This window comes from Antechinus flavipes, chromosome 4 (genome assembly GCF_016432865.1).
Source record: "Antechinus flavipes isolate AdamAnt ecotype Samford, QLD, Australia chromosome 4, AdamAnt_v2, whole genome shotgun sequence".
In the NCBI taxonomy this organism is placed as follows: Eukaryota; Metazoa; Chordata; class Mammalia; order Dasyuromorphia; family Dasyuridae; genus Antechinus; species Antechinus flavipes.
Window position 1 is genome coordinate 429,044,943 of NC_067401.1, and position 15,082 is coordinate 429,060,024.

Here is a 15,082-nt window from a genome sequence, read left to right on the forward strand (position 1 = left end):
CCAGAGAACTGAGAGGTTAAATGTGTTTCCCATAATCACACAGTAAGTGCTTGTCAGAGGCAGGATAAAGAGGCAAGGACACAACATATAAACAGGTGTGTACCCGATAATTTGAGGAGGAAGGAGCTAGCTCTAAAGACTTCCTGTGTGAGATGCACATGAGTTGAGCTTTAAAGAAAGTTAGAGATTCTGCATCTTAGTCAGGTCTCTTCTAGTTATAGTTGGTGCCTCCCTAAAAAGGGAGCTCTACAGCTCTCTAGTTCTCCTAGTTTCAGGTTCATTGAACGTTAACCATAGCTCAAGAGTGTTATTTGCTACAATTCGACCAATGATCCTTAAAGTGGGGTTAAAATACAAAGAAGTACCAGGGTCAAGTTCATGGCTTACCAGGGAGACACCATCCATGTCAATGCCAAAGCCTTAGCATGTTAATTTGGTCAACAAGTTAATCCATCATGTGAGTGACACAGGAAGGCATTCATTAACACTTTCCACCTAAGCATTATGTAGTTAATAGTAATTACTTTAAAAAGGTATTTAATTTGCAATATTCCCAAGGCCATTGTAGCTCTGGTTAAACCAAACTTCAGCCCATCTTAATCCCAAAGAGGCTGTGGAGAACGGATCAGTTCTGTAGGCATGCTGTGACCCAACTTCAAGCCAAACCAATCCTATCCAGCCCAATCCAACACTTGTTATTAAGCACTTTTTACATGCAAGTTCCTGAGTTAGGTATAGAGCTAAAAAGACCAAAACAAAACACAAAACAGTTCCTGCCTTCAAAGAGCTAGCATTCTACTGGAGGAAAAAAAAAAAAGAGTATAAGAGCTAGAACTGTAAGTCTTTATCTATAATTGCAATCTGTGCCAGCCATCTAGAAATCATCTATTTCAACACTCTTATTTTATATATGAAGAACAGATTCCCAAAGAGTTTCAGTGATCAGGGAAGGTAACATTGATGGAGCCAAAATTTGAAACCAGATCCTTTGAATCTAAATCCATCTTGCATTCTACTATACTACCTCCAGAATAAAAACTTTCAAGAGTACCTCCAAATAACCTGATCAACATACTACTACAGTGACCCAAGATGAGTGTGTGTGTGTGTATGTGTGTGTGTGTGTGTGTGTGTGTGTGTGTGTGTGTTCAGTGTAAACTGATCTCCCTTTCCAATACCAAGTCAAAATTAATCTTGCTGGAAACAAGCTGTCCTGCTGAAATCCAGTTCTCATAAATCCTTGATGAAACCTGCCTCCATTCATTTTCAGAAAACTGGGACATTTCTCCAGATCTAAGCAATGAGGTTGGAGGTTAGGGGGCACAGGAAGAGAGAACCAAATCTGTCACCAACATCCCTATTGTCATGTTGGAAAATGTGGAAGAGGTTAGTGAACAGGATTGGGGGTGGGTGGAGCGAGAATAGCATCTCTAAAACTTATTTCTTCAAAATATACTTTACAAAATATAAAATCTGATTCATTGATGTCAGTTGGTTCCTAGCCACCCTGCAGGTTCTGTCAGTCAGCTGGACACTGATATTAGGAGGTGCAAGAAAAGGGGCCAGGAAAGAGGCAGCTCTCAGTTCTAGCAAGCAGCTGGGTCATGTCTGTTCAGGAACCAAACTTACCTGATCCGGGGAGCATGGGGTATGCAATTAGCCATTCTAACACCCCTATTGAAGAAAGGAAAATGAAACATCAATCCTGGATGAGAGAGAAAGAACACATACAACACACACATCCATGCACACACACACCCCAAAACCTCAAACCTCTGAAGCTTCCTTATTGTGAACCGAAAGGGGGAGTGTGTGTGATGCAGCCTCCCTGTTGGTAGGTGATTTCTGAAAGATCTAGTCCTCACACTTCCTGAGGAGGCAGTCAGAAGAACAAAGCCTGCAGAGGTAGCTTTTCTCTTCATCGTCCCAGACCCGGCTGCCAATTGGCCTCCTGTCCCCCCCAGCACCATCCTGGGGGAAAGAAAGAAATGAAGTGGAAGGGGATTGTTATCGCTGCCATCCTGCAGGCACAGGTCCCAATTACAGGTAAGGCCAGGTTTTCAGATAGCAGGGGGGACTCTTTTAGAAATCCATTGGAGAAGGAGGAAAGAAACGGGTCTCTCCATCAAATCACCATCCTTCTGGCATCAATCAGAGAAAGGGAGCGATGATGGGGAGTCAGGATGAGATTCTACCTATGTTACCTCTATCCTCCTCATTACAAGAAACTTGGGCATTGTTTCCGAGCTAGCCACTCAAAGGCAACTTTCCTACATGTTATCTCTTTCTTCTAGATATAAATTCTGCCCCCCACCCCCCCCCCAGGCATAAAGAAAAACCTTTGGGAGGAAATGAGGTGGGGGTCAAGCCATAAGGGCAACTGATGCAGTTGCTGGTATCTAATGGGAGGAGGATATAAAGTAAGGCAGATCTGAACCAGGAACTGTCCTCTGAGCCATGTTTCATGAGAGATGTCTTGCCTTTAGATTTGGGTCATCCATTTGCTGTTTGGACCCTTTTCTTCTTTGCAAACTCAGAAGTATTTTCAAGCTTCCTGGAAGGCTATCTTAGGATGAATGATAAGTGGACCAAGAGAAAAAGTTGAATTTGAGTGGCAGAAGTAGTGTGTTGGGAAGGCTGTTCCATTTGTAACCAATTTTTCCTGAATCCTCAGGAGAATATTCAGCTGCTTCAGCCAAACCAGGCTCTCCTTTTGAGTGCCATCAAAAAAAATTTATGAAAAGACCACATTTTCAAAAATCTTAGTCATAGGCCCTGCAGATTCATGGCAAAGAGAGAGGCCTGCCGGCAGGCCCATGACACACCCAGCCTGGGCTCTCTGTAACAGCTCTTGTGTTATTTTCTAGGCTGATGAGGGGTGGAGGGCAACTGGGCAGGGGGGGCAGCAAGAGGCTGAGGAAAGCAAGAAAGTATAACGGCAGAATGATGGGTGCTAAGGCTGCTCCTTGATTCTGGAGATATCCTAACTAGCAGTAACCATCAAGTGACCTTGTTTCAATGTTCACTTCAGGACTATTTTTTTTTTTTTGTCTTGTCTTCTAGCTCAGAGCACTGGGAAGAAAGTGAATGGCTAGATTTAGTAGGGCCAGATATAGGATCTTAATTTTTATCAAGAGTGGGGTGAGCCTGATTTGAATTTAAAGAGATGAACAAAGGAGTTGGAAGTGGAAACCGCCTTCCAACAGATGCAGATCTCTCTTCATATCAGTTCCCACCACTTTAGGCAGCCAGCTCTATGCTCTCAAGCCTCTAGAAGATGAGAAAGAAAGTTTGGGTGATTAAGAGAACAGCATGGCACCTTGCCTCTCTTAGGAGCACACACTCTCTTTGTGTCTTTGGAGCAAGGTTATAGGAAATTGGGCGCCATGACATTTTCTGTAATTACACAGCTTTTTCTGCTTAACATTATCATTGTGAATGAGTCACATTGCATAGCTGTTTGCCCGCAAGTGCAATCCAAGTATTGAATGCAGTATCTTGGATTGAGGTGACTTATAATAGACACTCCTTGATACCTAAGCAAACAGTAAAAATGTGTTGAATTTAGGGTGTGGGGATGATCAATCAATTGGCACGTGGGGCTTATAGGAGAATCTAGGGCTAAACTGATTGAGCAATATAGATTTTACCCATGAGATACTGTATGACTGACTTGGACTGTCCTCTGTCCTCCAAACTCCCTCAAACCCAAATGAAGTTTAGCTGTGATTCCATTTTACCATAGGGTGGTGGGGATGGAGAGTAAATCTGAAACTCTTCTTTTGGAGAAAGGGCAGAACAGGGAGCTTGGATGGTTTGCCTCTTGAAGACAAAACAGAAAGTCAGTGGGCTAACTTATCAGCTTTTCTACAATCCCATGATTTCAACATCTGAATGGTGTCTGCAGCTGCCCAGATGAAAATGATTTAACTCAAGGTTGCTGGCAAAAAGACTTTTTTCCCCAAATGGCTGGCATAGCAGCCCGGACACTGGTGGAAAGTCTTCTAGTAAATTTGGATATACACTCCAGATTTGTTGTGGAAGAAAAAAATAGGGTGACTTTGATTCCAGAGGCCAAATCTGTACAATGCCATTGCCGCAGTGGCAGTTGGACACAGGAAAAAGAATCCTGGATCTATAATCTGATCCTGATTTGACTATTTACTACTAGAGAACCACTGGACAAATTACCCCAATGGACCTCAATTTCCTTACCTATGAAATAAGAGCACTGAATTAGTTAACCTAAGTCCCTTCTAACTCTAAAACTATAGTTCTATGAAATAGCCACAAAACTAGAATTTGAATGGAGACTTTTTTTTTCTCTTATTTGAAAACAAAATTTTAAAAAAATTATATTTATCTTTCATTTTTATCATGATTTTTACAGCATTACCACCATCTCAATTTTTCTTTCTAAAGCAACAATATATAGGTCATCCTTCAAAGCAAATGAGCAATTAAAAAAAAAAACAAGTAATAATCAGATGGCAGTCTTATTGACTTTGCTGAAATATAATAAAGCTTAAATTGAGAAGCATTTGAAATAATATATATATTCACACTGCAAACATCAGTTATGCTTTTGTATCCTTATTGATATTTCCCATCCATGTCCCAGGAATACTCCTTTTTTCCAATGATAAAGAGCCAGGGCAGTAGATTAAGAATACTACCAATGTCCCATAGACAACCCCGAGGTCCAACTTGATTATCATAAATTTATGAATGAAGCCAAATGACCTGGCATATTGTTTGCTATCTGACCTATGTCCAGAAAAAGATATAACTATCCAAGGTTTGTATTTACCCATCAGCACCTAATTATATCATAAAACAAGTAATAAGTGATTCAAATCCATCTGATAATGCTTTACTCACTTCACTGAAGATTTATTAGTACAACTGATCACAAATTTAGGAGTTCAATACTAATCCCTCTACCTTGACCCCCAAATATTCCCTAATGGACTTAAAGGATTTAGTTGTCCATGATGATCCACGTAAATATCTTACTGTTTTTCATTTAATTTAATTTATAGGGAAGTATCCTCAGGAAAAAATATATTTGAGTAAATTCAGCATCCTAGGACTATTACGTAGAAGAAGGAACATTTAAAGAAAAATCCATCTAGTTGTCAATGGCCTGGTATTATACAGTCTTGCAATTTAATTGCATACAAAGGAGAAAATATGTATTTAGATAAGAGTGCATGTACAACATGTAACTGGGTTTGTCAGAAAAATTTGTTAATATGAATTTAAAAGTAATAACTATACAATGTTCATAGTATAAGCAATTTGCATCCCACTGGAATGGGACAAATGTTTAAGCATAAGAGGAATATTCGTGAAAATTATATAAGAATGGGATCTTTCATATTAGTTCATTTATGCCCCTAAAAATTCTTTTCTTTGATATACAAGACCCAATCACTTCTTGTAAGCCAGAGCTTCTTAGATTTCTCTGTCCATGATTTCTTGGTCTCTTAGAAAAGGACAGAATCCTGCTCCATTTGTTATTGCAGTTCCCTCCAAAACCTTTGGTATCACATAATAATTTTGTGGAGCTTTTGCTTGAATAAATAGGAGTGTGGCTTCTTTTTAAAAAAGTTCATATTCTGTGCGTGCTTTAAAAACTATTTTAAAAGTACTAAAGTATATTTTAAAAATTTTGTCTATGTACTTTTTTTTAAATATAGCTTTTTATTTACAAGATATATACATGGGTAATTTTTCAGCATCGACAATTGCAAAACCTTTTGTTCCAACTTTTCCCCTTCTTCCTTCCACTCCTTCCCCCAGATGGCATATTGACCAATATATGTTAAATATGTTAAAGTATAAGAACTAAAGTATTTTTTAAAAACTTCAATAGAGTAGGGGGAAAAATTCACAGACACAGAAACAAATGGCAGCTTTATTACTACCTTCTTAAACTCATGCTCTGTTTTAAAGCAAATGTACACAATTGAAATTCACCATTTCATATACAATTCTTTCTTTTTCTACTTTGTGTGTTCAAATTTTTGTGCTTATTGATAATTCAATTCTTAATAAAAATGCATTTTTTAAGAATGCATGATATGAATTGCATTTCACAATTATGGATCTAGAGTAGCCTGGAGATCTCCCACTGAGATCTCCCTATTCTCCTGGGTGTATGAATTAATTATAAATTACCAAATGACTGGTAATAAACCAAAATTTCTTTAGTCAACTAGAACCAAAGGCGGCATTTATACAGTGTTAGAATAACGAGTTGATTCTGTCAATTTAATCAATCAATTAATTTAGTAAATTTTTTAAAAAGCTACATTAAAAGTTTGGGAAATTAACTGAGCCCCATTGACCCAGCTTTCATAGCAGAGCTAAATTTAAAAAAAAAAATTGTAAGATGCTAAATTGAATACAACTTTCTCATTCAATCAGGGCCTAAAAGACAAGCATACTTATAAAATGACTACATAGTTAAATTAATCCTTATGGACTTATTTTATTTTCTATTGGACTGCATTTTTTATTTCTATCAGGATTTTTATTCTGAGAACAGAAGGATGCTGTACAATGTTTAATAAAAATTTAAGCAGTTAAGATGGCAGGTCAAATCGTACAAAAGAAAGAACCTGACTCATAATATCCCCTATGAGGTGAGAAAGCTGTTAATGAGAAATTTACAGTTATTAAAATAATTAAAATGGGGGAAAGGGTATCCAATGCTTTCTCCAACTTTCGCCAACCATCAAGGAAAAGCCAAGAACAATTATGACTTGTTTTTTTTATTATATTAAAGTAGACTAGTGGAAAGCTTTTAAAAGTAATTAGGGAAAGCTAAACCGTTAATATGGAAAACAAGAAGAGGTTCTCATGGTTAGTAACTGTTATCTTAATAAATATGTGAAATCCTCCAAGAAAGAAGAGGGAAGAAGTTTATAGGCAGCAACTTAAGTCAAATTTATCTTTGGTAGTGGCAGTCAGAAGGCCTGAATTCTAGTCTTAAGGCTGTCATTAATTTACCGTACAACTTAGGGCAAATTACTCTATCCCTCTGAGCCTTGAATTTCTCATTTGTAAAATGAGAGTTTTGAAAACAGACAGTCTCTATGATTCTTTCCAGTTTGAGTTTGTAAGATCTGAGATTTAGAAGAGATTTTAGAGATCACCTAGTCCAATCCTCTTCTTTTAGAGATGAGGAAACAAACCTGGTGAGGTGAAAGGGCACGAGGTAGTAAAAGAAAGTTGAACTTGGGTCCTGGATTCTAAATCCAGCTTTCTTTTCATGGCTCTAAGGTCTATGACTAGAATTTATAATTGAAGTAGTAGTCAAGAGGATGGAGAACCAGAAAGCTTGAGCTGGTTCTTGATCCATAATAGATAATTTGCATCTAGTCAACACAAGCCAGACTGGGTATTTCTTTAAGAAATTTAAAAATAAAACAACATAACATACTGAGGCACTATGGATCGGGACACAAAAAACAACAGAATATAAACTGAACAAAAAAGCGGGGGAGACGGGGGGTTCTAATGTTGACTCCATGTTATTATAAGCAAGTCTTTCTTTAAGAAAATTTTAAGTAAAACTATAACGTCCTGAAGCGGTATGGATTGGGACACAAAACAATGGAATATAAATGAAAAAGGGGTTCTAATATTGACTCCATGTTATTATAAGCAAGTCATTTTCCTTCTCTCTGCCTCAGTTTCTCCAAAAAAAAAGGAACAGAATACCACACACACATACACACACACACACCTGGGACAGTAGAATGGAAAGGTCATCGGACTGGGAGTCAGGAGACTTGGGTTATAGTCCTGTTTATGCTATGACCCAACTGGGGGAGGTCTTTTCTGATACATCAGTTTCATGGAGCTGTTAGACTGAATGATGTTAATGGTTCTTTTCAGTTCTACCATTCTCTTATTCCCTCATAAAGGAAAAGTAATAAGATTAGGTGATAAGTTTTGAGTTCCTCAGCAGAGAGGAAATGGCTTTTATAAAGCTTAAAGCACAGACCATTGTTAATTAAATAAAAGGTAGAAATGCTCTAAAAAAAAAAAAAAAAAAAAAAAAAAAAAGCTTGGGGAAAAAAATTATCGGACAGGAAAACTTCAATTCTTAAAGGATTTGTGACTTGGGTGGATGCCCCTTGAACAAATGTAGGTGTTCATGCTGCCATGTTTTAGTGAAATATATTCATGACATGGCAGCCAAATATTTGAAGATCAGGATTAGATGAGTCTGACCTCCCTTAGATTGGCCTTCAAACAATAGGTGTAGAGAGAATATATCCCAAATTGCTTTTTTTTTTCCCCTCCTCCTGACTTGTAAGCCATTACCTATTGAAAATCTATAGGATGGCCAGGGAGTGAGCAGGACAGTTTTCTACATATTTAGGTCAAATAAAGGTAACTCTTACCCCTCACTCAATTCTACTTACACTCCCACTTTTCCCCCCCACCTCCCTTATAATAAATATAGTCAAGCAAGCTAAGGTAACCGATGGAGATCAAACTTCAGTGACATGGGGGGTGTCTATTCCAAGCATGTGAAGACTTCCCCTGGTGTAGTGGCTGCACCCCAGTGAACCAGCTCAGCAGACAGGCTAAATCAGGTTGAGAGTAACCAACAGACTTCAAATCTGTTTTTTCCTGGTAGAATTGACCGATGAGAATAATTTGTTCCAATATGCATGAAGGTGGCTGAAGCAGGCACTGTGGAACACTTAGAGCTTGGCAGACATTGACGATATCATGGTCACCCACTGCATCTCAGGATCATTTCCAGTTATCTTACTTTTTGTTTTGACACTGAACTTAGATGACTCCAGAAAAAAGATTGAGACTGACAACTTTGTACAACTCTGCCTCATTTAAATCCACTTACACATGAATCAAAACATCTCACTGTAATGTTATTGGTCCTTTTCAAAAACGAAGGGCAAAAAAACATAAAGTAAGGGTTAAATTACTCTCTGGAGTTGTCTGCAAACTTATTTTTATCTGTCTCTTGACCCTATTCACTCTGCATTTTTAGTCCATTACCAAGAGGGAAGGAGAATAAGGGAGGAGAGGACGGGGACAAGCATTTATGAAATGTCTACTGTGTACCAAGCATGTTATTTAGAAATATGTAATTTGATCTTCACAACAACCCTAAAAAATAGGTGCTATTGTTAGTCCCATTTTTATAATTTATGGAACTGAGGCAGATAGAGGTTCTATCTACCAACATATGGGTAGCATGTGTCATCATCGGTCTTCTGAAGTCACAATTGATCAAAATTGTAGTTTTTCCAAATAGTTTTCTTTAAATGATCATGATCGATTCATAAATTGCCCTCCTGGTTTAGCTTGTTTCATTCTATCAGTTCATATAAGTATTTTGAAGTAGCTTCTGTTCAAACTTTAATTGTCTCAAGCTCTTGTCTCAAGCTCCTTTTTCTTGTGCTTTGGATAGTCATTATGAGTGTTTGGAAGAATTGATAGAAAAGACTTAGGGAAGAGCATGATATCTGTCTTCAAATGTTACCATTCTGAGGCTAAATTGTGTTTATAGGATTTCCTCCGGACTAGAGTATGGGAGCAAGAAGTAGAAATTACATGACAGATTTCAGCCAGATAGATGGAATAGATTCCTAATAATTAGAATTCTCTGAAAATGAAATGAGTGTCCTCATGAAAAAAGCAGTTCCTCATCCTTGGAAGTCTTTTAAGGAGGCTAGAAGGCTACTTTTCAAAGAGATTTCATACCTTTTTTGGGAAAGTGAATGAGAGGATCTCTAAAGTCTCAATTCTAGGGCTCCGTACAAGAACACTGGCTTAGGACAAACTTTGGAAGCATTAAAAAAACCAAAACACCCAAACTATGGGTTTGGTGGTGCTATCACATCCTGTGCTAAAATAAGTAAGTATTTATCATGATAACTAAAGGAATAAAAGTGGGGGTAGAAGAGGTGTAATGGGGGAGGGGAGGAGAAGGAAGGCCATTGAAGCACATGGTTGAGGTCAGACTGACAATATGGAGCAGGCCAGCATAGGAAGTGGTCAAGGGCACCACAATGCTGTGAGTAGCCACTGTCTGTCTTTGCTTTGCACGTTTTTACATCCTTAGCTAGTAACAATTATGAAATGAGACACTTCATTCTTAAACTGAAAGAAAAGAGGAAAAAATAGAACATAGATTTGCTTCTTTGCTGCGCCCAGTAAATTGGTTCTTGATTAGGCTCTTATTACTCAACATTTAAAAATGATAATTCATAATGGTTGATTTCTGAAGCAGGTTCTTTTTAAAGGATTTGCCTTGGTAAACATGGCTTCCTGTTTGAGAAGTTAGAGATGATTAATTGTTTGCTTGATATTTTCACTAAATGTAACTCTTCCCTTTGATTATGGTTGAGTGGAATAAATTTTAAGGTTGAAGCTAGGATTCTAGGCTTTGAATCTGGCCTTTGCTATTTACTGAAGAGCAGTAAGTTGGGTATTACTCTTGGGTAAAATTACAGAATCGTAGAATCTTAGAGGTGGAAGAGATATTAATGATTATCTGGTTGCTTCCCTCAGTTTACTGGCGGAAACACTGAGGCCCATTAAAAGCAAGGAATTTGCCCCCCCCCAAATCACAACTAGTTCAGTTACAAAATCAGGAAGAAACTGAGGTCCTTTTCTATCACATCTTCTGCTCAGTCCTCTCCGTTACTCTATGATGTTGAGCAGATCTCCTTTGTATCGGTCTCAGTTTACTCCTTTGTAATGATGGCTTTGTAGGAGATAGTTAGATGGTGCAGTGACTAGAGTTCCTTGCCTCTGTGATCCTGGGCAAGTCACTTAACGCATTTTTCTGTAGTTACCTCATTGTAAAATAAGCTATAAAAGAAAATGGAAAACTCCAGTATTTTTGCTGAGAAAAGCTCTTGGACAATACAGTTCTCAGGGTCATGAAACACTGGACATGACTGAACAACAACAATGATGGATTTAGACTAGATAACCTTTTAGGTTCTAGCTAGAGCTAAATTTCATGATCCTATATATATCATTGTTGATGTTTAATTGAAGTTCTACCAAAAAAAAAATTACTATCCTTTGGAGTTTTGCCACAGTTCTGATAAATGCGGTTTTCAATGTAAGTACTTAAAACAAAAGATAAAAATTTTTAAATCACATGAAAGAAAAATCAAGAGTACTCTTTATGAATTTGTTTGGAGATACCACTTTAAGAACCTTACTCCTGGATCTATAAGTTGGTAAAAATTAGCAAACAATTAGGAATGAATCTAAATTCCTTTATCAGTCTGGTAGAAAAAAAAGTAGCACCTATAAAATGCAAAGACAAATATTTGATTTTCTCAGTCTGCTAATTCAGTAAAATATGAGAATAAGCAACAAATTTGAAGTTAACTGAATCCCATTGAAATCTGCCTACATAGTAGATGCTTAATAAAGGTTGAATTGATTGGATCAAATGGAATTCAATCACTTTATATGGCCAATAATATTTTAGGATCTAAAAGACAAATGTATTCATTAAATGATTATATAAATATACATACACACAGATATGTACATATATGTATATGTGTGTGTATGTGTATGTATATATCAGGGCTTCTTAAACTTTTTCCGCTTGCAACCTCTTTTTGCTCAAGAAATTTTTAAGTGACTATGTGTATATAAGTATATAAAATAGGTATATAAATCAAATGTTTACTAATAATATGTCATAAAGAAATTTATTTTAAAACAATTTTTGGTATATTTATAATTTTTCCATTTGTTAAAGATTAAAGCAAATTTGCATAGTAATGAGATGAATATGCTTGTTTATTTTTATGTAAAGAATTAAATCTTGACAGAATATTTGATACTCTTTACTGGGGTCAAATTTTTTGTGACCTCTACATTCAGTTATGTGACCCCATATGAGGTTGTGCCCCGCAGTTTAAGAAGCTTTGGTTTATATATAAACATATATAAGAAATATGGGGTGTAGATGTTTATATATGTGTGTTACATATATATATAATATATATGTTGAGGGGGATTTTTTCCCCTCCCTCCCACCAGACCTAAATTTCATTAGGTGTTTGAAGGACTTTATAATTTTTTTTTTTTTTTTACTGGAACTTAACGGTCTTAGAGAATTGCTTGTCTAGCTCTAAGACAAAATGTCACTTAGTGAGTGGAAGGTAGATCTCCAGGTTAGGAGGACCTGGCCTGAGTCTTGCCTCAGATATATTCTGATTATGTGGCCCTTCATATGTCATTTAACCTAAGTAATTTTCATATTTTATATCTAATATACAAATATTTTAGTTTGACCAAAGTAATCAACCGTGGAAGGAAGAAAACAACCATTTATTAAGCACCTACTTTATGGCAGACACTGTGCTAAGTGCTTTACAAATATTATCTTATTTGATCCTCAGAAGAACCCTGGGAGATAAGTGGTATTATGATCCTCATTTTAGAGTTGAAGAAGGTGAGACAAAAGTTTAAAGGATCTGTCCAGAATCACATGGCTAGTGTTTCAGGCATTATTTGAACACAGGTTTTCCTAACTCCCAGGTGAGAGCTCTGTCTACCATACTACCTATTTACCTAGTAGCCAAAAATATACAAATAAAGTTCCCAGAACATTGGGAAGGACTCACAGTGGCAAACGCTGGACAGGGGTCATCCAGGGTGTACAGATATAGATGGGTTATGTTCTGATTAGTGGGAAGAAACATGCATACCACTGGGATCATGAGTCTTTTACAAAATCTGAGTATTTTAATCAGATATTTCATTTTGAAGTTTGTCATTTTTATACATGTACACATACCCCTTGTTAATTAAAATTCTCATATAAATCACATTTTTGCAATTCAGTTCATATTTTAATTGCACTAGAGAATCTTCCTATAAATTGTTTTGTTAAAAAAAAAAAAAAAAAGAATAATAACCCCCTAATTGTTCTGTTTTGTAAGTTTGGCTAGCATTACAGGCTTTCATAAAACCATGTATATCTAAACATTTTTCCTATTCCCCACTTTCCCTCTTCATGGAAAAAGATAATTATTTTTGAATAACAGATGTTAGAATTTATTTGTTTGTTTGTTTTAACATGGTGATTTTTTTATTATTATAACTTTTTATTTACAAGACATATGCATGGGTAATTTTTCAGCACTGACAATTGCGAAACCTTTTGTTCCAATTTTTCCCCTGCTTCCCCCCCCCTCACCCCTTCCCCTAGATGGCAGGTAGAACAATACATGTTAAATATGTTAAAGTATATATTAAATACAATATATGTATACATATCCATACAGTTATTTTGCTGCACAAGAATCAGACTTTGAAATAATGCCCAATTAACGTGTAAAGGAAATAAAAAATGCAGGCGGACAAAAATAGAGGGATTGGAAATTCTATGTAGTGCTTCACATTCAATAAATGTTAGAATTTAAATAGATAAACCTTCAGGTGGTATAATTTTGATCCCAGAGCAGCTCTTCTGTATCACCCAAGCTAAGTGTAGACTACTCTGGACCAATTTCAGTCATAGCACCAATTGTTGGTGCGTGTTCAGCAAATGCAAAGCCATTTTAAAGTAGCTTAGCCAAATAATGTGATGAAAAATAAATGCCATAAAAAAAGCTAATAATGTATAGAAAACAGTTGAAAATCAATGAAGGTTAAAGGTGACTTCCAATGGAATAAAATTCATAAGATAACAAAAAAATCTTTTGCCAAATTTTGTTTGGGAATTCAGAATTTGAATCTACTTCAGTGATTTTTCTGTTTGAGGATTTTATTTGAGGATTAGATGGGATGCCACTTCCCTCCATCGGTGTGAATAATTGAGAATTGACTATCTATTAGATAACATATTCCTTCTCTGAAAAATGTGAAACACAATCTACCATATGGGATTCATTAAAACAACAGCTCTCTTGCCTGAATGCCAAGTGGTCTCAGAAAATTTTGTCAAGAGATAAGGAGAAATGAAAAAAAAGGGAAAAAGTCCCAAATATTCTGGAGTCAGTGATGTTGTTAGGTCCAGTAATAGGTGTTAGTAGCTGCCAAGCCCTGCCTGTTCCTTAAATCACATTTAATTGTAGGGCTAGTCAGACTATTCTGTGGCTCACAATCATTGTGTAAGTGTGTGTATGTGTTGTATGTGTGTTTATGTATATACTCATATTCTTTGAGGAATGGGAATAAACAGCTTAGTCTCATGCAAATGAGTTGTGTTGAATTATTTAGCAAACCCCAACAAATTCCTTTCAATGGAGAAGAGTGGGGAAAAAAAAAACTTATGGATCTTAGGAATCTATGAAACATGAAGAGCTGAGTTACAGTTTGATGGGAATTTCCCTGGCTTGTTGTTCATCTGGTTCAGAGGTTTTAGTGGGGCGGGGGATGGAAAAATGGTAATTCTCAGAACTCATGGTTGAAGTTCCACATGTCTTCTCCCATGGTGATTGAGCCACTAGCATAGCTAAGGTTAGGTCAGACTCATAGAGTGGTCAAACAAACCATATCTAAATCTACCTACTGGTTTAAAAAAATAGGACCAGATTATAAAATGTTCAATAATTGTCTTCAACAGCCATGGCTAGTATTCTTTGAGGCTGCACTAGAATGGTTAAAAAGAAGCCCACTTAATTAATTTTCTGTCATCTGAATAGTTGATGAATTGCAGAACAGTATGTTGAATTTTCATAGATGATACAACCTGGTCATTAAAAACGTTGCCTTTAGCAACTGGCCTACATGGCCAGTTTTGCAATTTGATTATTTAGATATTCTAGCCGTTTCAACAATCTGGCCAATAGCTCAGCATTCAAGGCTTGCACCATGCAAACAGCCTAGCAAACAATTCATTCAAATCAATCATGTTGACTGGGCCAGTGTTCTAGAGAAGGCAAATTTGGTGGCATGAAATGTCAGAAATCAAAGACAGACACTACTGTTGCTGTGTGTCACAGTGTCAATTTTTGTCAGTGCTTCAGCTTGATGGAGTTCTTCAATGTTTCAAACTGATTTGGGTCAACTTTTTGGTTTATGGGCCTGTGCTTATTTGCATGCCTGT

General features: G+C 36.7%; 1 protein-coding gene across 1 annotated transcript in view; it reads left to right on the forward strand.

Annotated features, from left to right (window-relative positions):
- The first annotated feature begins 1,867 nt into the window (after positions 1-1,867).
- CD247 (CD247 molecule) overlaps positions 1,868-15,082 on the forward strand; it is an 89,729-nt gene continuing 76,514 nt past the window's right edge. Inside the window, exon 1 of the mRNA XM_051999027.1 lies at positions 1,868-2,046. Within this exon, the coding sequence (XP_051854987.1) occupies positions 1,989-2,046 (58 nt within the window). The 5' untranslated portion in view covers positions 1,868-1,988. The remainder of the gene's footprint in view (positions 2,047-15,082) is intronic.